Here is a 23,400-nt window from a genome sequence, read left to right as displayed (position 1 = left end):
GTCTGTCTCTATCTGTCCCTCTCTCTGTCACCAAAAAAACAAAAAAAAAAACCCACACAAATTAAACCACTTTTCTTATTCTATGAAATGCCACCTTCTACATTAAAATATATGTAGACAATTATAAAGTAAGAAATCATTTTCTGTGCCTGGAATTCCTTCATCATGAATACTCATCTTTTCATTTTTCTTTTCTTTTTCTTAAGTGAGAGGAGGGAGGAGATAGAGAGACAGACTCCTGCATGTGCCCCAACCAGGATCCACCACCTGGCAACCCCCATCTGGGGCGGATGCCTGAGGCAAGCCCCTGGCTGTGAGAGAGGGAGAGGGAAGGGAGGAGAAGCAGATGGTCGCTTCTCATGTGTGCCTTGACCGGGGATTGAACCCAGGATGTCTGCACGTTGGGCTGATGCTCTACCCACTGAGCAAACCAGCCAGGGCCCATCCTTTAATTTACCTGAGTGGCATCCTTAATATTTCATTCTTAAACAATATTTCAGCCTGCTATATCAAAAATACCATAGACTGGTGGCTTAAACAACAATTTATTTCTTACAGTTCTGGAGGCTGGGATGTACAATATCAGGGCACAGGCAGATTCACAGTGTGCTGAGGGCTTGCTTCCTGGGTCATAACACAGCCATTTTCTCACTGTGTTCTCACATGCGAAAGGGGTAACAGAGCTCTCTAAGGCCTCTTTTATAAGGGCACTCATCTCACTTATGAAGGTTCCACCCTCATGTATGTTTGCAGGGAATAAAGATATTCAGTCTATAACAATTTTGTTTTCATATAAAATTGACTGCTTTTTCTTTTGTGCTCCTGCTTTACTCAACACTTACAGCTGTTTGCCTGTGCAGGCTCCTGTGGCCACAGACCATATCTTTATTTTGGTTAGCACAAGAACAAATGTACATGTGTAACCTAATCTTAACAATGTGTGCTTTATCCTACAGGCAGCAGGGATCCAATTGAGGATATTTTTATTATGGTAGTTTATTTTTATCAATTAAGAGCTGATTTCATACTATTTTGATCATTAGAGTAAAAAAGCATCTTTAAAAGATGAATTTAGGCAGTCATGAAAATATTTTAGAAATTCCAATAAAACAAATCATTTCACTTTATTCCATTACTGCTTTTTTCTGCTTATAAATGTAATACCTGTTTATTATTAAAATTCAAAAATCAGATGTAGAAAATGAATATTTCCAGCAACCCACCAAGAGATGGTACAGTCTTAATTTTTTCAATATATATTCAACTGGTTTGTTATTAATACAGTTTTAAACCCAAATGAGCTCGTGTTAAGCATACTATTTGTAGTTTGGGGTTTGTTTGTTTTTTCAGTTACTATTATATATCTTGAACATCTTTTGTTAGGATATGTGGATCTGCTTCATTGAACTTGATCAGCTGCATAATATACAGGTTGAGGCAATAGTAGGTTTACAGTTGCGAGTACACAAAATGGAGTTTATTCTTGTATTATTGTTTATTAATGATTTCATTATTTTCTATGCGAACAACTGTAAAACTACCTTTGCCCCACCCTGTGTGTGTACCATGTGTTAGTTCCTTGTTCTCTGATAAATTAACCTTTACATTTTCTTTTTAAAAGAGTAAATAAGTAAACAGCAAAAATTTATTGCTCACAGTGCTGGAGGCTAGAAAACTGAAATTGGGGTGCCAGTACAAGTCAGGACCCTCTTTCGTATAGCAGACTTCTTGTTATATCCTTATAGGCTAGAAAGTGGACTTTCTTTTTAGCTGTTAAAAATAGTGCTACAAGAACATTCTTATATATAATATTGTTTAGTTGTGGCATATTTTTATTTATTATTTTTTTTATTTTTCTGAAGTGAGAAGTGGGGAGGCAGAGACAGGCTCCCGCATGCGCCCTACTGGGATCCAGCTGGCATGCCCGCTAGGGGGCAATGCTCTGCTCATCTGGGCTGCTGTTCCATCACAACTAGAGCCACTCTAGCACCTGGGGCAGAGGCCATGGAGCCATCCTCAACGCCCGGGCCAACTTTGCTCCAATGGAGCCTTGGCTGCAGGAGGGGAAGAGAGAGACAGAGAGGAAGGAGAGGGGGAGGGGTGGAAAAGCAGATGGGCACTTCTCCTGTATGCCCTGACTGGGAATTGAACCTGGGACTTCCATATGCCAGGCCAGTGCTCTACTGCTGAGCCAACCGGTCAGGACCTGTGGCATATTTTTAAAGGATAAATTTCTAGAAGTAGGGCCTGGCTGAAAGAGTATGAACATTTAAAGTTATAATATGATAGTTTTGCCCAAATGCCACATTTTTAGGTTGCCTTCCCTTTGAGAGAATATAAGCAAACTCACTAATTTATATCTTTGTCTTTCCTGGCTCATTCTATTTCAAAAATTTTATTGAAGTGTATAGAAAAGTACACGTCATTTTTCTAAACCTCAGTGTGAACATTCCCAGATAGCCAGCACCCGTGAAGACCCCTGTGTTTCATTCAGTCACTCCCACCCCCGTGAGTAATCAGTTTTCATTTTAATTGTGTGAGTCTGTTAGGTAAAAGTAAACTGCTATTTTATTTATCCTCATAATGGAGATTACTCTCTTTGTGTATATCTCAAAGCTTTAAAAAACCTATCAATGCTGGTATGTTAGCATGTTAGAACACAAAATAAATGACTGAAAATAAAAACAAACCAAAACCCTAAACTCAAGGGTTATATTCATCTCCCTCCATTATTCTTAACACTATCTCCACCACCATCACATAGCTTTCACATTTTCACATTCAGCAAAGAATGATCAAGGAGCTTCCAAACATAGAAGTTCATATTTTGACATAATTTATATATATATATATATTATATATATATATATATATATATATATATATATATATATATATATATCAGTCAAAGATGGGGCTGAGGCTGCAGTTCAAGCCCTGCCTGGTACTAGGACTAAGGAGTGCAAGGAAGATGCAAACCCCAGATGGAGTTCGTAGATCTGAAACCAGTCTGTGCTTGAGGTCTAGGGTTGGGGAAAAGGAAAAATGCCTACAAAAGATTTTTCAGCCATAATATCAGCTAAAACTACCTAGAGAAAAATTTAATTTGGGTCTTGGTACAAGACCCAAATAAAGGAAATTACAATCATGCTTATTAGGAAAACTGTTTTTGGCCTAAAAAAGATTTTATTTATTGATTTTAGAGAGAGGAGGGGTGGGGAGGAGGAGCATCAACTTACAGTAGTTGCTTTATGTGCCTTGACCAGGCAAGCCCAGGGTTTCGAACCAGTGACCTCAGCATTCCAGGTTGACGCTGTATCCACTGCACCACCACAGGTCAGGCTGGCCCAAGAAATTTTTAAGCTGACTAATGAGGTTCATGTTTAAAAAGATAATTATGTAGTTTTTCTAATGATTAAAAAAAATTATAGTGGGGAATATAACCAGTTATTTAATAAAGAGAAAGTTGTATTATTTCCATTTTGGAAACTCAATATAATTATTATGAAAGTAAATACAATTTAAGCCAGGAATAATTGCTCAATGTGAGCAGTTAAAATGAATAAGATCAAAAATAGAGCTAGGCTTGCTTATCGTACTGTATCTGCCATATGAAGGAATGCAGATCAGCATAGTAAAGACTTAGAAACCCTGCAGTGCAGAAACCTATTTAATTTTGTATAACTTGGTGTTTCCCAGTGGTTCTGTGATCATAGGATATCTATTAATATCTTCTGGGACACTAGAAGTCTGCAGAACATAATTTGGCAAACACTATGTATTTAAATACAACTCAGATACATAGGGTCCAAAAGTTTGAGTGATATGCCAAGTTCTTATTTATAGAATCTAAATAAGAACTGTCTTTAAAGAGTGAATAACAATAAAATAGTAACTGATTGTTAGCACTATAAAGGACCTGAGAGTATAGTGCTTTTAAAAACTGTTCTTTATCAGATGTTTTCCAAATATTTTCATCCAGTCTGTGGCTTATCTTTTCATTCTCTTAACAGTATTTTTTTGAAGAGCAGAAGAAGACCAATTTATTATGTTTTTCTTTTATGGATTGTGCTCTTAATATATACTTGAGAAATTTTGTCTAATTAAAGGTCATGAAGATTTTCTACTGTGCTTCCTTTTATAAGTTTTATAGTATTAAGTTTCTAAATTCTTTTTTAATGAAAGTTTACATACCCACAGAGTTTGGTACTTTTGCTTCCAAACAAATTGAGCCTAGAGTAGGCTCAATTTACATATAGTTTTACAATTTGCTTTTTCTTTCATTATTTATTAAGTCATTGTACTTTCATGTCAGTACAGTTCATTCTTTTGAGTAGCTGCATAGTATTCTACCAAAGAATGTACTGTAATTTATGGTGTGGATATATAGTGTTTTTTCTTGCTAGATGGTTGTTTCCAGTCTTTTTCTATTGTAAATAATGCTTTAAGGTTCATTTTAAAATTCAGTTTAAAAAAGCTTTTTAAAAAATTATTATTAAGTGAGAGGTAGGGAGGCAGAGACAGACTGCCACATGCGCCCCAACTGGAGTCCACCGGCAAGCCCCCTACGAGGCAGTGCTCTGCCTGTCTGGGCCACTGCTCCATTGCTCAGCAACTGAGCTATTTTAGTGCCTGAGGTGAGGCCATAGAGCCATCCTTAGCACCCAGGTCCACTTTGTTGGAACCATTTGAGCCATGGCTATGGAAGGGAAAAAGAGAAAGAGAGATGGGAGGTAAGGGGAGGGGTGGAGAAGGAGATGGTTGTTTCTCCTGTGTGCCCTGACCGGGAATGAAACCCAAGACTTCCACTCAGCCGACGCTCTACCACTGACCCAACCAGCCAGGGCCTAAAGTTTTTATAATAGAAATCTTTCATCCTTGTAGATAAAGGATACTCAAAAATTTAAAATTTTTACATACAGTTCTGCCCCTTTTTGTTCAAATATTGGATGAGGTTATTATTCAACAATTATTGTTTAAAAATTTTTTAAATAACTTCCCATCTTCTACCATAATCCAGATGGATTATACATCCCTCTTGGTTCAACAGTCATAATAGGAGTGTTTAGGAAACTCGGATTCAACTAATGATTTCTCTTAATTTCTCAATCTATGTGACATTGTATTTGACTTCTCCTCTACCACTTTTATTTTTTAAGTCCCTGTGAAAAACGTTTGGTCTCTGTAATAAGATTATAATATGTATTATCTAAATAGTTACTTAGGTTTGTGAAAGACTATTTTTATAACATCCCATTGGTTGTTGTTTTCCAAAATTAGATGGTATAAATTTGGGGAAACTTCATGTTTCTTGTTCTTTCTATTCTGTTAATGTTATTTCATTTTTCCATGACAGATTCAAAAGCTTTGTGACAGAGTAGCTTCATCTACTTTACTGGATGATCGAAGAAATGCTGTCCGTGCTCTGAAATCATTATCTAAGGTCTGTAACACTTTATTAGTCATTAAGTTTATTAAGTTGGGTATTAGGTTTTTTAACATTTTTTTGATGTGTGTGTGTGTGTGCAGAAATATCGCTTGGAAGTGGGTAGTCAAGCTATGGAACATCTTATCCGTGTTTTGCAAACAGATCGGTAAGTCTCTCCAATGATTTTTCTCTCTAATTTTTCTTGAAATTTTAATTAATTTGTTTTAGAATCTCTTTTGAAGTAATGATGAACATGTTAAAGCTATTAAGGTTTTACTTTAAGTTGTCAGTTCAGTAAATATTTGCAAACCACTGTGCTAATAAATAAGTATTAGGATAAACAACTCTCGGGTTGAAAATTTTTCCTTATATAACAATGAAGTAACTAACTGCTAGTTAAAGGATTAAGATCTTGGTTTTGAATGGTCAAATGGATGTTTTGATATTCACTTAGATATACTATAATGTACTATTCTATCATATATATGTTATGTTTTTCTTTTATGGATAATATATATATATTGGTATATCAGTTATATATATATAATACGTATTGGTGTATATATGTAGAGTTATATATAGGTATATATATATAGTTATATATAGTAATATATATAGGTGTATATATATAGTTATATATATAATAATATATCTATATTGGTATCCAGATTTGCTTTAGTTGGAGAAATAAACTATGTTATTAAAGTGGTGTTAAATCTGAACATGTCTTGCCCTGGCTGGTTGGCTCAGCAGTAGAGCGTCGGCCTAGCGTGCGGAGGACCCGGGTTCGATTCCCGGCCAGGGCACACAGGAGAAGCGCCCATTTGCTTCTCCACCCCTCCGCCGCGCTTTCCTCTTTGTCTCTCTCTTCCCCTCCTGCAGCCAAGGCTCCATTGGAGCAAAGATGGCCCGGGCGCTGGGGATGGCTCTGTGGCCTCTGCCTCAGGCGCTAGAGTGGCTCTGGTCGCAACATGGCGACGCCCAGGATGGGCAGAGCATCGCCCCCTGGTGGGCAGAGCGTCGCCCCTGGTGGGCGTGCCGGGTGGATCCCGGTCGGGCGCATGCGGGAGTCTGTCTCTCCCTGTTTCCAGCTTCAGAAAAATGAAAATAAAAAAAAATTTAAAAAAATGCTAAATCTGAACATGTCTTAACAGAAAGATTACTCAGCCTATGTTTAGCTTTTTCAATTTCTCTTTAAGATATTATATCTGCATCTTTGGTTTTAATTAATAACTGTGCATAGATACCTTTCAAGTCTTACTGCTAGTTAAATATATCTTATAAGCTTTAGCTGCTAAGTGGACATTTCTACCATATCAAGAGTCTCTTTTGGCCCTGGCTTGGGGCTCAGTGGATAGAGCATGGGCCCGGTGTATCAACATCCCAGAGTCAGTTCCCAGTCAGGACACACAGGAAAAGTGACCATCTGCTTCTCCCCTCTAGAGCTACCCCTTCTCTCCCACTTCCTGTCCCATAGCCAGTGGCTCTATTGGTTCGTGTGGCCCTGGGCACTGAGGATAGCTCTGTTGGAGCCATCAGCCTTAGGCACTAAAAATAGCTCGGTATTCCAGCATAGTCCCAGATGGGTTTGCCAGGATCCTGGTAGGGCACATGCCGGGAATCTGCCTCACTATCTCACCTAAAAGAAAAGAGATCTCTCACAAGTATTTCAAACTCAAAATGTTCAAAATTTAATTTATTACCCTGGCCAGGTAGCCCAATTGGTTAGAGTGTCATCCTATTAGGCTAAGGTTGCGGATTCAACCCCTGGTCAGGGCACATAGAAGAAATAACAATGAATGCAAGCAAGTTGATGTTCTCCCCCACCTCTCTCTCTCTATGTATATATATGTATAAGTAATTGCCTTTCTTCTTTCTACCCCTTACATCCCTTTCAACTGCCTTTTGACCCAAGTTCATTCCAGTTGATAACATCTAACATTCAAGAAAGAAACTGGAGGATTTGTTCTGAACTCATCCATTTTCTTAACCCATTATACCCATCTAGGCAAAAACACAGCAGAATTCGTGAATTTCTCTTATTTTCCTATTTTGGCCTTAGTTCTAGCTCTCAGTAACAATCACTTAAATCATTTTCATAGCCTCTGTATTCATTATCTTTTGCTACATAGCAGATTACCTCAATTCTACAAAAGAGGTAAATCAAATAATTTTTGGAAATAGTTTAAAACCAGCACCACCTTCAAATGGTATTCTTTGCTTCTGATCTCTTTAACCTTTCATTCATCCTAGATATTGTAAGAATTAGCCATCTGAAATGTTAATCTTCTACCACTCACCTGTTTAATGCATTTCACCAGCCCAGTGCACTGTGGAATCCAAATTCCTCAAAGCAAAGCATAAAAGCTTTTTAAAGATTTCAGTACTGCCTGTCTAACCTGATAGCCTCTTTTTCAATTCTTTCAACATTGCCCAGCTGATTGTTCATAGCACTTAGACCCTTTTCTAAGAAATGATTGCCTAATTCCAGGTTTTGAAGATTTATACCTGTTTTCTTCTTTTTACAGCTTTAGCTCCTTATATTTAGGTCCTATATCCATTTTGAGTTAACTTGAAGTTGTTGTGGAGTCTAACTTCATTATTTGGCATGGAGATATGCAGTTGTCCCAGCACCATTCATCCCCCATTGAATGATCTTTACATCTTTGCCAAAAATCATTTGAAATAAAATTTAGACCTTATTTTTTAGAGTCTCTGTTCTATTGAACTATTTTTTTTCTTTTCTTTTTTTCTTTTACAGGGACAGAGAGAGTCAGAGAGAGGGATAGACAGGGACAGACAGACAGGAACGGAGAGAGATGCGAAGCATCAATCATCAGTTTTTCGTTGCGAGACCTTAGTTGTTACTGATTGCTTTCTCATATGTGCCTTGACCGCGGGCCTTCAGCAGACCGAGTAACCCCTTGCTCAAGCCAGCAACCTGCTGAGCTTTTTGCTCAAACCAGATGAGCCCGCACTCAAGCTGGCGACCTCGAGTTCTCGAACCTGGGTCTCAGTCCGACACTCTATCCACTGTGCCACCGCCTGGTCAGGCAAACTATTTTTTTATTGTAATATTTTATTGTAATTTTGTAGTAAGTTTTGAAGTTGGGAAATTCAAATTCTTCAACTTTTTCTTTTTCAAGTTTGTTTTAGCTATTCTGGGTCCCTTGCATTCCAATACATATTTTATGGTCAGCTGGTCAATTTCTGCACAAATGACAGCTAGGATTTTTATAGGGATATGTAAATATGTAAATCAAGCCAGGATATATTACCATCTTAACAATCTTACATCTTCTGAACTCAGAATGTCTTTTCACTTATTTGAGTTTTGGAGATGGGTTGTTTTGTTTTTTGCAAGAAAGAAAAAGGAAGGGAGAGAGATGAGAATCTTCTTGTAGTTTCAGCACTTTAGTTCGTTGATTGCTTGTCATATGTGCCTTGACCAGGGGACTCCAACCCAGCCAGTGATCCCTTGCTCAAGTCAACGAACTGCACTCAAGCTGGTGAGCCTGCACTCAAGCTGGATGAGCCTTGCTCAAGCTGGAGACCTCAGGGTTTCTAACCTGGGTCCTCAGTGTCACAGGTTGACACTATCCACTGTGCCACCACCTTGTCAACTGTACTCTGATATTTTCTTAGAATAAAATTTTAGAAATAAAATTAATAATTTATACAATCTTGCTAAATAACTGTCTAAAAATGGTCATAACAATTCACACTCTAGCAGTGTATAAATGTAATCATTTCTTTCTTTCAGTTCGGATTCAGAAATAATAGGTTATGCTTTGGATACACTATATAACATAATATCTAATGATGAAGAAGAAGAAGTAGGTAAGTTTCTTTTACTGTGTTTTTTGTATATATAATTAACTGAATTGTACCAATTTTGATGGTTTTAAAAATTGAGTTTATTTTACAGATTTATTTATTTGTGTGTTTTTTGTCAGTAAAAGAAAGACATGTGCTTAGTTCCAGGAAAGTATCTTTAAAATGATTGCCTTGTATGGAATTTGGAGATAAAATTAGATTCTTCTCTTTTTAAAAATATTTTTCCCTCTCTTTGTATTTGGTTTTAGTTAAACAATATGAATATTGGTAATTTCTAGATTAAATAATCATTTTTGGCTATTGATTAAAAATCAAACTATTTTATTTATATGTTATCTGGTTAGCAGTATAAAGGGTTTTATCCTAATAAATACTAAGCTTTTAACATAGGACTCATGTTAATTTATAAAGAGCAATAATTTGTTAAATTTAGATTTTTTTTTTTTTTTTTGTATTTTTCTGAAGCTGGAAACAGGGTGGCAGTCAGACAGACTCCTGCATGCACCCGACTGGGATCCACTCGGCATGCCCACCAGGGGGCGATGCTCTGCCCATCTGGGGCGTCACTGTTGCAACCAGAGCCACTCTAGTACCTGAGGCAGAGGCCATGGAGCCATCCTCAGTGCCCGGGCCATCTTTGCTCCAGTGGAGCCTTAGCTGCGGGAGGGGAAGAGGGAGACAGAGAGGAAGGAGAGGAGGGGGGGTGGAGAAGTAGATGGGCGCTTCTCCTGTGTGCCCTGGCCAGGAATCGAACCCGGGACTTCCGCACGCCAGGCCTCTGCTCTACCACTGAGCCAACCGGCCAGGGCCTAGAAAAATTTTTTTACGTTTAATTTGTTTGGTGACATAATATGAATCAGTTTGAAATCCACACATTTCTTTCATACTTCCTTTCCATTTTTCTTCGAGTTTCTTGCATACTTAAAGTAGTCTGTCATTTGCTTAATTTATTTTATTGTCACTATGTGAATTGACTGGGAATCTGTATACATTCTGTTTATAGTTTGTAAAAAGCATATATTGAATAACATTTCACAATGCTTTTGAAGATTGCATTCCTATGTTGGTTGTTGCAGTAAAACATAGTGGGTTTTTCCATTATTCTAGGCCAGTGGTCAGCGAACTCATTAGTCAACAGAGCCAAATATCAACAGTACAACGATAGAAATTTTTTTTTTGAGAGCCAAATTTTTTAAGCTTAAGCTATCTAGGTAGGTACATTCCTTATCGAGGTAGTGCCCACACGTGGTATTTTGTGGAAGAGCCACACTCAAGGGGCCAAAGAGCCGCAAGTGGCTCACAAGCCACAATTTGCCAGCCAGGATCTAGGCAATCAGAAAGATGGACATGATGCGTGCATTTTATAAGTCTAATTTACACTGAAATAATAGGATCTTTCAAAATTCTGAGTAAATTCAAAGAAATGTAGATGATACTGAGTTTGCAATTTTTAAAAAATAAAAGCAGAAAAATATGTAGATAGTAACTTCAGAGTATGAGTAATGGGAACATCTAAAACTGAGTTGTGTTGTATAGTTTAAATTTCTAAGACTTAAATATCCTTTTTTTAAACATTTTTATGTCTTTGTGATATCTAGCTTACAGCTAACTTTATTAATTTCTCAGGGGTAAAAAATCTTTAGTAAATATAATTTGGCATCCATGGGAAAGGAAGCTGCCAGTCACATTACTACTTAAATACAATACATCAAGATTATGCTTTGAAGAAAAAGATACTTATTTTGTCTAGTTATTTCTCTAAGAAAATGGAGTGCAACATACTTGTTATAATATGTTAAAAGACTCTTCACTGTATTAGATTAGAAATTTATTTCCTTTCTACTTTATAATGGGTGATTTTTCTGTTTTAAAAAATCATGTAGCAGCAGTAATTTTTAGGTGATTTTCCTTTGTTAAAAAATTTAAAGTATAATCATGTTCAGAGTCCAATTTTTTTGTTTCTCTATATATTTGGGCTCCTTATTTTTAATTCAACATCTAAAAATGATCCTGAGGCTAAAACAAGATAAACAATTCTGTGGAGAAACAGTACTGGAATCACTTTTTTTAGGGAAGATTAAAATGGGAACTTAAACTTTAATCAAAAGGTAATTCTTACCTGGCATACTGAACTTCATTTTAGAATTCTTTAATTTGAAGATATTTTATAACCCTTTAATTCATTGAATAATCTGTGTCATCATCCTGAATATGTAGCATATGCTGTATCTTTTTTGCTATTTGAGTAAAATGAATATGAATTTTTTCTGTCAGATTATGTTGTTTATTTGACCTTCTTAAGCTCTTATTTATTTTATTGTGAATTCTACTGCATAAGAAACTATTTTCTTTATCATCCACTTTTTATTTATTTTTGTTTACTTTTTCAGATGATGTTGAAGGTAAAAAATTGCATTTACATATGCATCATGCTTTTAGGTGTAATTTCTGGTAATATAAAAGGACACTGTCAAGTGATGGTAAATTAAGACTTGTTTTACTATATAAGAACTTTTTAATTAAAAAGGAATATCTAAAAAAGGAATATCTAATAATCTTATATTGCTATTTTTTATTTTATGACGCTAAATCTGTCTTGACTGGAAACAAAATAGTCTGATACATTTTTTAACAATTAAAGCTATTTCTCTGGTAGGACAATTTATTTGAATTATGTTTTGTGTACTTCCTGGAAAATTTTGAGGCTATTTATTTAAAAATAAAAATAATATTTAAATATGTATATATATATTCAATAAGAACTGGAAAGTATTTTAATACAGAGAATACTTAAATATTGATATTGTCCCTTTAAAATAATGCATGTACAATAATGTCTGGTTACTGACATTTTTTATATTAATTCATCGAACTCACCAATGTTGTCTGTCTTTTTTTTTTTTTTTTTTTGGTGATTTATCTCAAGTTCCATTTATTTTTAACATTGATATTTCTTTAACTCATAATTTAAATTACCAAGTTTTAATTGATTTTGTTTTACCATTTTTTCTGAGATCCTTAACTTTTTAAAATAAGGAAGGGAATTTTCTTATTAAAGGAGGTTTAAAATGGTACATAGCAAAGTTGCCTATTTCTAACAAAAAAGAAAACTAACATTAAGGTGTATAGCATTACCTTTTGTGACATTTGAACCCCTTGTTTGAAAGCAGAAAATACCAGAGCAAAGAATTATGCCTTGACTCTTGTGACAATAAGTTGTTCCCTGTTGGGTAGTACAGATCAGTAGTTGTTGTTTCTATTATTGTTTCAGTGTACTTGTATAAGACATTGAAATTTACAGTGCTTTTATGTCCATTATCTTATTTGATCCTCGTAGCAGCCTTGAGGCAGTTGGTATTTTTCTGTTCTCTAAAACCAGAAACCCAGAGACAATGTACCCTATATGGTATCATTTACTAAGTAGGATAACACTATTTTTTTGGATACGTTATTTATTTTTTCCCTTTTTTTTATTCCATAGATTTCTAATTTAATAAACCGAGACCATTTTTTTCTAACTGGATTATTTATTAAACCTCATAATTTACATAACTAGTTTATAGAGGATACAGACAAAAAAATTTTTTAATATAGGTATATTTGGTTAATTAACCACAGTGTAAAAGAATATACTTGATATTCCCTCACTGTGTGTTAGGACTACTATCATATTATTAAAATATCTCTTTCTATAAAATAGTTTTGTCCTGCATAATATGGGTTATGAACAAGAATGGAGTGGAATTCCAAAAAGAAAGTTCACAAATATTTTTGAATATTGTTTATACCTCTGGAAAATATACAACTGTAAATATGCTTGAAAAAAAATTTGTATATATATTTATACATATTTAGTTAAAAGCCAATCATATAAATAGGCTTGAAATGTTTTAGGGGATATATAAGAACTTTTTTAAAAGCACTCTTTAATTCTGTATACCTGTCTTGGGTTTATTTTCACTGTAGTAACAAAGGGCCATTTAGTTCTTGTTTAATTTTTTTTTCTTTCTTTTTACTTCATTTTATTTTTCTTAAGTGAGAATCAGAGAGGCAGATAGACTCCTGCATGTGCCTGACTAGGATCCACCTGGCAAGCCCTCTACCAGGTGATGCTCTCTCTTCCCATCTGGGACTGTTGCTCCATTGCTCTGCAAGCGAGCTATTTTAGTGCCTGAGGTGAGGCAATGGAGCCATCTTCAGCACCTGAGGCCAACTTTCTCCAACTGAGCCATGGCTTCAGGAGAAGAAGAGAGAGAGGGTAGCGGGAGGGGTAGATAGGCAGATGGTTGCTTCTTCTACATGCCCTGACCAGGAATTGAACCCGGGACATCCACATGCCGGGCCAACACTCTACCACTGAGCAAAGTGGCCAGGACCATTTTATTTTTCATTATCTTACAATAAAGGTCCTTCACTTTTATAGGTTATAGTAAGTATAGCATATAGTATATAAAAAATAGGATCTAAAAGTAGGCCTAGTTTTAGGAGTTTTAAAGAGTATTGAGCCTGACCATGTAATGGTGCAGTGGATAGAATGTTGCCCAGGGATGCAGAGGACCCAGATTGGAAACCCCGAGGTCGCCAACTTGAGCACAGGCTCATCCAGCTTGAGCACAGGGTCATCGGCTTGAGGTGGCATCACAGACATGACCCTATTGTCGCTGGCTTGAGCAAAGGGTCACTGGTTCAGCTGTAGCTCCCCCAGTCAAGGCACATATGAGAAAGCATTCAATGAACAACTAAGGTGCCTCATGAAAGAGTTGATGCTTCTCATCTCTCTCCCTTCCTGTCTATCTGTCTGTCTGTCTCTCTCTCTCTCTGTGTGTATCTCTCACTTAAAAGTATATATTGAATGACAGAGAATGATTTACTTGTCGCAAATCTTTGGTTACATGTAAAAGAGATAAAAATAAAATTTTTCACGGGTCTAAGTTTGGTTTACAACTTTTAGATATCATTGATATAGTTTATAGTAGTTGTAGCTTAATTTACTGCTACACCAGAATAGCTTTGTATGTTACTTTAAATGCTTAGCTCACTTTTGTGAGACTCTACATTAAAGTTCAGAAATGCTGTCTTATAGTTACAGGAAGTAGAGTTCATGTCACTAACAACTTTTTAAAATTGACAATATTAAACCAGAAGGAACCATAGATCCTTGGAATAGGATTATATTTTACTAGTCCATTTCAAAACATAGGTCTTAGTTATATACTTTTAAACTACAATATTTTATACAGTATAGTTACAGAATAAGTCAAGTATGTTAACTCCGCTTCTTGCTAAATCAATAGTTTGTGCTCAATGCAAACATGAATTAAACTTTTTCTTGGGTGAACACGCATTCCTCAAAGTGTACCACATGTCCCAAAATACTTTGTATTAAAAAGCATTCATAGTTAATAAAACATACTATATCTCTGTCACAGAATTTACATAAATATCAGAAGTGCTGAGAACCCTGATATGAAGAAACCTCTTCCTCTGTGTTTAATCCCAGTACATGTGTGTGCGCAGGCGCTTGCCTTCCTCAGTCACATATTTACATGCCTCACTACACTGCATTTTATGAAATACTAACAAAGGCTTAAACCCCCACTTCAGTTGTTTGTATTTATCCACGTAAATATTTCAGCATTTAAAAAAACATTTCATAGGAAGAATTCGTCAAATCTGCATATGACTTTTTTTATTTCCCTTTTAGCCTAGTTTACAAGTTTTAATATTCTCCTAAATGCAGTGACTTTTATTTTTAGCTTTTCTCTGGAGGCCACAGTCTTTTGGCCCACAGGCATTGTCTGTCTTATAAGCAGAATTGTTTGACCTACTTAGTATTTAAAATAATTTAAGCAAGTTGCAAGTATTACAGATTGGAAGCTTTCACATCAGGTTTTGGATTTTAGACTTCTCTTTTTTAAAAAATCTGAAGACTGATGACACCTGGGCCTGCATTCCCATGTGGCAGCCGTCAGCCAGAGCTGAGTCACTGATGCTTCCCTTAGCCGGGGCATCTTCTCTCCATGACCCGATGTCTTATACCTGCTTGCTTCCCTCACGTACATTACTGTCCCGCCCCAGAGCTGAGTTTATATTCTCTACTATATTCACAGCCTCAAATAAAAATAATTATATCATAGCTTATATTTCAGAAGCATTATTTTATTAATTATATATGCAAGTGTTGTCTCATGCAACAGATATGATTGTATGTTAATGGAAGGTAGCCCTACAAAGTATCTACGTTGGGCCATCACATTGCTGTGATCTTAACTTCAAGAAGATAATGCTACCTTACCAGGCGGTGGCTCAGTGGATAGAGCATCGGACTGGGATGCAGAGGACCCAGGTTCGAGACCTCGAGGTCGCTAGCTTGAGCGCAGGCTCATCTGGTTTGAGCAAAAGCTCACCAGCTTGAACCCAAGGTCACTGGCTTGAGCAAGAGGTTACTCGATCTGCTGAAGGCCCATGGTCAAGGCACATATGAGAATGCAATCAATGAACAACTAAGGTGTCACAGCAAAAAAACTGATGATTGATGCTTCTCATCTCTCTTGTTCCTGTCTGTCTGTCCCTGTCTATCCCTCTCTCTGACTCTCTCTGTCCATGTAAAAAAAAAAAAAAAAGATAATGCTAAGGGGAAGGGAAGACAGTGAGTTACATAGATAGATTTCTCATGCATATATTTGGAGAGCTATTCACTTGATATGTGTTCCCCGTAGATCTAGACCACTTTTTATACAATTTTTTATCTATACGATTTCATTAGAATTTGGCTAGATATTTGTTCCTGGTGCCATCTCACACATACCCATTGTTTGTTAGCTTTCTGGGTGACTTAAAACAAAATAGACTTATTAGCCTACTGAATCTTGTGAATATTGGATACATAACGTTTACCATTTCATGAGAATCAGGGCTCCTATTCATAGCTAATTCCAAAGAGGCAGATTCTCAAAAAGTTTATAAGCTCCCAGATTCCTATATCTTTTCTAGTTTTTTTATAATCGTCCTTTTCATCATCACATCACCTTTTAAATAAAATGGGAAGTGTGTGTAGTTCTTGCTACTTACCTGGTTTTACTTTTTTCTTAGTTCCACTGATAAATTCACCTTTGACTTTGAAAATCACAATTTACTGTACAAATTTTTACTTTCAGGGGAACAACAGGACATCCTTTATGTGGACCCATGACAGAGACCGTCCCCTGAGTCCACTTTAGTTATGTTTGAATATTAGACTTCCTTATGATTAATATTAGGCCCTTATAGCATCAAACCTCTGCCACCTTAACTTAATACCATTAATCTACCAGTGATTGTGCCAGGAACATGATGATTGCTTTTAAGTGTATATCTTTCATCTCATCATTCCCCTCCTCTACCTGTTTTCTTCTGAAGTGGAAATAGTGACTGCTTCCCTCAACAATTACTCAAAGGCACCACTAATCTAAGACATCAAACTTGAAGGGTGAAAATGAATAGTTTACTAATATTTTTAAAAATATTTGCAGCAAATTTATTTTTATTTAGTACCCAAACAGTCATAAACTCAAATAACTACTTTTCTTGATAGGTTGCATGTAACTTTAATGAAAAAGAGATAAATCAATGTCAGGACTTTTTTACAGACAGTTGTGTTTTTCGTAATATCATAGGCTATACGTTTTTTTTTACATCTTTTGCATCTTGGTGATAAGAGTCATTAATGGTAACTTTACAGGAAAGTGAGATTTTTTTCTGAATCATCAAAAGAAGATTGTTCTCTTTAATTTTAAAACTTGATAATGCATATACATACATATATAGCTATTTCTTAAATCTTAGGATTGTGGTTCTCAACTGAGGGCATTTGGGCCTCTTCCACCACCTAGAGGGCATTTAGCTATGTCTGGACACATTTTTGGTTGTCACAGCTGAGGGGAAGTAAGGGAATGCAACTGGCATTTTGTGGGTAAAGGCCAGCGATGCTGCTAAACATCCTGAAATGCATAGAGACCCTCCCACAACAATATTAATGTCAACAGGGCCATGGTTAAGAAATCCTGTCCTAGGAATGATGATAACAATGTTGATTAAGATATTACTATTTATTGAGCCTTATTATTTGCCTTAGCACAATGTTAGACATTTTACTTATTTTGAATCCTCAAAGAAAACCCTGTGTGAAAGACATTGTCCCCGTTTTACAAATAGGAAACCAACACTTGCCATAGTTAGGCTATCTGTCCAAAGCAGTGAGGCTATTAAAGGCGTTGAATAACGGTTTATTGGTCTGACTTAAAAACCTCTTTGATCTTCTCTCATTATATAGGCTGTATTGTCTCTCAGGAAAGTATTTGACTGCTACACACCCTAGCCATTCTATACACAGAAATTTCTTCTACCTGTGTTAAGGATGCTCCTTCATTTATTGACTACACTAGGTTCAGTGGTAATACTTGACCTGTCAGTTTATTTGATAGTTAATCTTTCCTTTCTCCTTGAAACACTACCTTCGTTTGTTTCTCGGTCTCCACAGTACCCTGATTTTTTTTGTCTCACGGAGCAACTATATCTTTGTCTCCTTGTTGTTTACTTTCTCATTTCCCAACCTCTTCACATTAGAATGTCCCAGGGAAATTCTTTCTCCTCCATTCTTTCATTTGGTTATCTCATCTAGGCTTGTGAATTCAAATATAATTCATATGCTTGTCACTTTCAAATGTATATATCCAATTTAGACCTCTACTAAAGTTCATAACTGTATATTCAAATTCTTACTTGATATCTCCAGTTGGATGTCTACCACCCCATAGCTTTATTGAAGTATAATTGAAATAAAAAATATATGCATGTGCAATTTTATGACTTTTGACATATTTATAAACCCATGAAACCATTAGCACTACAACCAAAATAATAGATATTTAAAAGTTCCCTTGTACTTAAAAAATTGTAACTTTTCACCCCTTCTTCTAGTCCCCATTCAATCACAGACCTGCTTATATGACTGTAGATTACTTTGCATTTTTCTAGAATTTTATTTTTTTTAGAGAGAGAGAAGAAAGAGGGAGAGACAACAAGGAAGGGAGAGATGAAAAGCATCAATTCTTTGTTGCAGCACCTTAGTTATTCATTGATTGCTTTCTCATATGTGCCTTGATGGGGGGGGGGGGCCTCCGGCTGAGCCAATGACCCTTTGCTCAAGCCAACAACCATAGGGTCATGTCTGTGATGCCATGCTCAAGCAGGCAAACCCATGCTCAAGCCGGCAACCTCAGGATTTCAAACCTGGGTCCTCAGTATCCCAGGGTAATACTCTGTCTGCTGTACCACCACCTGATCAGGCTCTAGAATTTTATATAAACAAGATTATACAGTATATACTCTCTTTGGGGCTTTTTTGGGGCAGGTAGTGTCTGGCTTTATTCAGCATAATTATTTTTATTTTTATCCACGTTGTATATCAATAGTTCATTCTTTTTTATCATTGAGTAGTATTCTGTTGTATGAATATACAACAATTTGTTAATCAATTCCCCTCTTGTAGGCATTTGGATTGTTTCCAGGTTTTAACTGTTTCAAGTAAAGCTTCTATAAACACTCATGTACAAGTCTTTGGGTAAACATATATTTTCATTTCTCTTGTGTAAATGCTTAGAAATAGAATGGCTATGTGATAATAGTAGGTGTGTGTTTAACTCTATAAGAAAATACCAAACCATTTTTCAAAGTAGTTGTACCATTTTACATTCCCACTGGTAGTGTATGATAAAGGTCAGTCTTTAAATTTTAGCTCTTCTCAGGGGTATGAAATAGTATCTCATGGTCATTTTAATTTTTCTTTTCTTTTTTTATTTTTCAAGTGAGGAGAGGGGAGATAGAGACAGACTCCCACATGTGCCCCAACCAGGATCCACCCAGCAACCTCCATCTGGGGCCATGCTTGCAAATGAGTTTATTTTTAGGGCCTGAGGCAGAGGCTCCATGGAGCCATCCTCAGTACGCAGACCAATGAGCTCGAACCAATCGAGCCATGGCTGCAAGAGGGGATGAGAGAGAGGGAGAGAGAAGTGGGGAGGAGTAGAGAAGCAGATGGTCACCTCTCCTGTGTGCCTGTGTACCCTGACTGGGAATTGAACTCGGGACATTCACATGCTGGGCCGATGCACTACCACTGAGCCAGTCAGCCAGGGCCTTAATTTTTATTTTCATGATGATTAATATTAAACAAATTTCCATGTGCTTATTTGCCATCTACTTATATATCTTTCTTCCTTTTTTTGTGACAGAGAGAGGGACAGATAGGGACAGACAGGAAGGGAGATGAGATGAGAAGCATCAGTTCTTCATTGCTGTATCCTAGTTGTTCATTGATTGCTTTCTCATATGTGTCTTAACCGGTGGGGGGGGGGGCAGGGACTACAGCAGACCAAGTGACCCCTTGCTCAAGCCAACGACCATGGGCTCAAGCTGGTGAGCCTTGCTCAGAGCAGATGAGCTCATGCTCAAGCTGACAACCTCCGGGTTTTGAACCTGGGTCCTCTGTGTCCCAGTCCGATGCTGTATCCACTGTGCCACCGCCTTGTCAAGCTATCTTTCTTCTTTGGTGAAGTGTTCATTCAAAGCTTTTGTCTTTTTTATTAGGTTGTTTGTCTTATACTTCAATTGTAAGAGTTGTTTATATATTCTAGATTCAAGTCCTTTGAGATATGTGTATATATATATTTCACAAGAATATTTTCACTCTTTCTGTGATTTGCCTTTTTATTTTCCTGACATTGTATTTTGAAGAGCAAAAATTTTAAGTTTAGATTAAGTGCAGCTTATCAATATTTTTCTTTTGTAATATAGGCTTTTTGTTTCCTATTTATGAAATCTTTGCCAAAACGAAAATCACTAGATTTTTCCCTATGATTTTTTTGTCGTTTTTATAGTTTTAATTTTTTTTTGTAGTTTTTATAGTTTTAATTTTTTTTATTGATTTTAACTTACTGTGTTTACATAGATTCTAGTGTCCTCAAATGCATCCCCCCCATGTTCCCCTCAAAACCCCCTTTGCCCTCCTCCCCACCATGCCCTCCCCCCTTCCCTCCAGGATTTGCTTTTCTGCTCTCTATAACGCTGTGTTATGTGTATATAATTTCACCAATCTCTTTCCCTTCTCTGATGTCATCCTCTCATCCCCTTTCCCTCTGTCCTCTTTCCCTCTGGTCCCTTTGATCCCGCCTCTGCCTCTATTCCGTTCTTCATAGTTTTAATTCTTAAGGTTAGAGCTGTGGTCCACTTCTACTTTTACAGTTAGGTCTGTGATCCATTTTGAGCTAATGGATATGTTTCTGGACTTTCTATTCTGTTGGTCTATATTTCTGTACTTTTGCTTATGTGACACTGTCTTAATTACTGTAGCTTTATAATAAACTCGGAAATCGTGTAGTGTTAAGACCTCCAGTTTTTTCAGCCCTTTGTTCTTTTTCAAAATCATTTTGGTTCTTTTAGGTTCTTTGCATTCCCATGTCAATTTTAGAAACAATTTGTCAGTTTCTGTTTAACAATACAGACTTGAGATTTTGTTTGGGGTTCTGTTGACTCTGTAGATTGAATTAAGGAAAACTAATGTCTTACCAATATTGTACCTAGGGTATATATATTTATTTAGGTCTTATTTTTTCTCAGCAGCATTTTGGAGTTTTTAAAGTATAGGTCATCTAGATCTTTAATCAAATATATCCCTAAGTCTAATACTTTTTAGTGCTGTTTCAAGTGGTATTTTTATTATATTTCAGCCTCTTAATTGTTCATTGCCAGTATATAAAAATGCAATTAATTTTGTATATTGACCTTTTATTCCCCATAACTTTGCTAAACTCTCTTATTAGTTCCAATAGCTTTATTGTAGATTCTGTAGAATTTTCTACATGGGCAAACATGTCACCTGGAAATTAAGAGAGTTTTACTTCTTCCTTTTTCAATTTGCAAGACTTATTTCTTTACCTTGCCAGTGGCACTAAGATTCCAGTACACTGTTGACGAGAAGTGGTAAAAGCGGATATCCTTGCCGCTTTCCTGATCTTAAGTGGAAAGCATTCAGTCTTTCACCATTAAGTGTGATGTTCGCTGTAAGTTATAGATGCCCTTTATCATCCTGTCTTGTGACTCTAAGAATCATTTCTGTTTACTATTACACTTGTATTTATCCAACTACTTACTTGATTTCTCTTCTCAGATTTTTATAAGGTCTCAAGCTTAACACCAAAACTAAACTTATTTTTTCTATGCTCTTGAAGTGCTTCCCCAGCAGGGTTTACTGTCTCAGTAAATAGCAACTCCATACTTCCAGTTTCTCAAACCAAAATTTTGAAATCACCCTTATTTATTTTTGTTTTTGTTTTCTCATACCCTCTATCCAATATGTCAGCAAATCCTGTTCCATTTTTATAAAATTAGGACCTTTATAGTCTAAACCCTCTTAACCTTGATTTTTGCCCCCTATTCTATCTCCCTTTTTCCCTTGTTCTCAGACATTCTATGCTCAGCAAGCTGCCAGAGTAATTCTTTTAAATTTTTGTTTTAAGTAATGTAGTTTTAAGATTCAGAAACAATGGGCCCTGGCCAGTTGGCTCAGAGGTAGAGCGTCAGCCTGGCATGTGGAAATCCTGGGTTCAATTCTCAAGGCACACAGGAGAAGCACCCATCTCCACCCTTTCCCCTCTCCTTTCTCTCTATCACTCTCTTCCCCTCCCGCAGCCAAGGCTCCATTGGAGCAAAGTTGGCCTGGGCGCTGAGGACCGCTCCGTGGCCTCCACCTCAGGCGCTAGAATGGATCCAGCCACAACGGAGCAATATCCCAAATGGGCAGAGCATCACCCCCTGGCGGGCATGCCCCGTGGATCCCTGTTGGGCTCATGTGGGAGTCTGTCTGACTGCCTCCCCGCTTCTAACTTCGGAAAAATACAAAAAGAAAAAAAGAAAGGATTCTGAAACAGAGAATTCTTTTATCGATATGAGATAAGAGAAATATTTTTTTAGTTTCTGAAGGATAAACCCAGCATATTTGGATGCTTAATATTGGGAAACATTTTCTTTCTATTTGTGGTCTCTTGTTGTTTCTCTTTCCTCTACAAATAATTAGATCCAGTTATCACTCACTGTTGGATTGCTTTTCTTTTCTTGTCATCTGCTGGGTTTTTTTTATTTCTAAGGTATATTAATATTAAAATCTCACATTTTAAAAAGAACTGTTTGAGGGATAATAAATAGGTTTGATCTCAACTGCCAGCTTCATTGGTTTAGAGCCACTGCCTGGAGAGACTTGTGGAACAGGATTCTGATGTGCCACAGATGCGGTGATCAACTGGCTGTGTCTGGCATGGGTTAGGGAATGGTGAATAGTATATTTGCCATCTCTAAATTGTGTTTAGAGCATACGCAGATTTTAAATGATAATTGCTTTTGCAGTTGTTGCTTCATTAATTTTTAGTGATCATTTATATTTTTTGACAAAGTACACTGAAACAACAAATAGCATCATCTAAAGACTTATGTTTTAAAGACAGATATAAAATCCTTTAAAGAATAAATGAGAAAATAGAAGTAAAGTTCTGATTTTATTGCCAAATAACGTTATAAGGTACACTGCTCACAAACATTAGGGGATATTTTATTGCTTCATATTCATTTTGAAATAACCCCTAATGTCTATGAGCAGTTTATATACATTAACTTTTTTAAAAAAGATACTGAAGAATCTACAAATAACTGGTTAATTTTATAATCAAATTGTTGCAGTAACACCATCAGTAAGGACTGTATATTCAATAGTGTTTTTTGGGCAGGAGGTTTTGAGCTATAATTTACATACATTTAAATTTACTTCTTGAGGTTTGATAGTCCTGTGTGTTTGGGCAAATGTATACAGTAGGGTAACCACTATCACGTTAGAGACAGAATATTTCTATTACCCCAGTAAGTTACCTTGTACCCTAATTAGAAGTTTAACCTAAAAATATCCTTGAGAAGTATCTTTTGTTCATCATTTTTAAATATTTAAAGAATAAAAATTTAAAACATTGCCATTTGCAGCAACATGGATGAATCTTGAGAGTATTATGCTAAATAAAATAAGTCAAATGGGCCCTGGCTGGTTGGCTCAGCGG

At 36.4% G+C, this 23,400-nt stretch overlaps 1 protein-coding gene across 4 annotated transcripts in view; it reads left to right on the top strand.

Annotated features, from left to right (window-relative positions):
* Positions 1 to 23,400, top strand: part of USO1 (USO1 vesicle transport factor) — an 81,163-nt gene that overhangs the window by 12,398 nt on the left and 45,365 nt on the right. For all 4 annotated transcript variants that reach the window (XM_066232906.1, XM_066232908.1, XM_066232905.1 and 1 more), the window contains exons 2-4: positions 5,357 to 5,443; positions 5,530 to 5,594; positions 9,192 to 9,268. In XM_066232906.1, the coding sequence (XP_066089003.1) occupies positions 5,357 to 5,443; positions 5,530 to 5,594; positions 9,192 to 9,268 (229 nt within the window). The remainder of the gene's footprint in view (positions 1 to 5,356; positions 5,444 to 5,529; positions 5,595 to 9,191; positions 9,269 to 23,400) is intronic.

The sequence above is a fragment of the Saccopteryx bilineata genome, chromosome 5, assembly GCF_036850765.1.
Source record: "Saccopteryx bilineata isolate mSacBil1 chromosome 5, mSacBil1_pri_phased_curated, whole genome shotgun sequence".
NCBI lineage: Eukaryota > Metazoa > Chordata > Mammalia > Chiroptera > Emballonuridae > Saccopteryx > Saccopteryx bilineata.
This window is presented reverse-complemented; position numbering and strand designations above follow the sequence as displayed.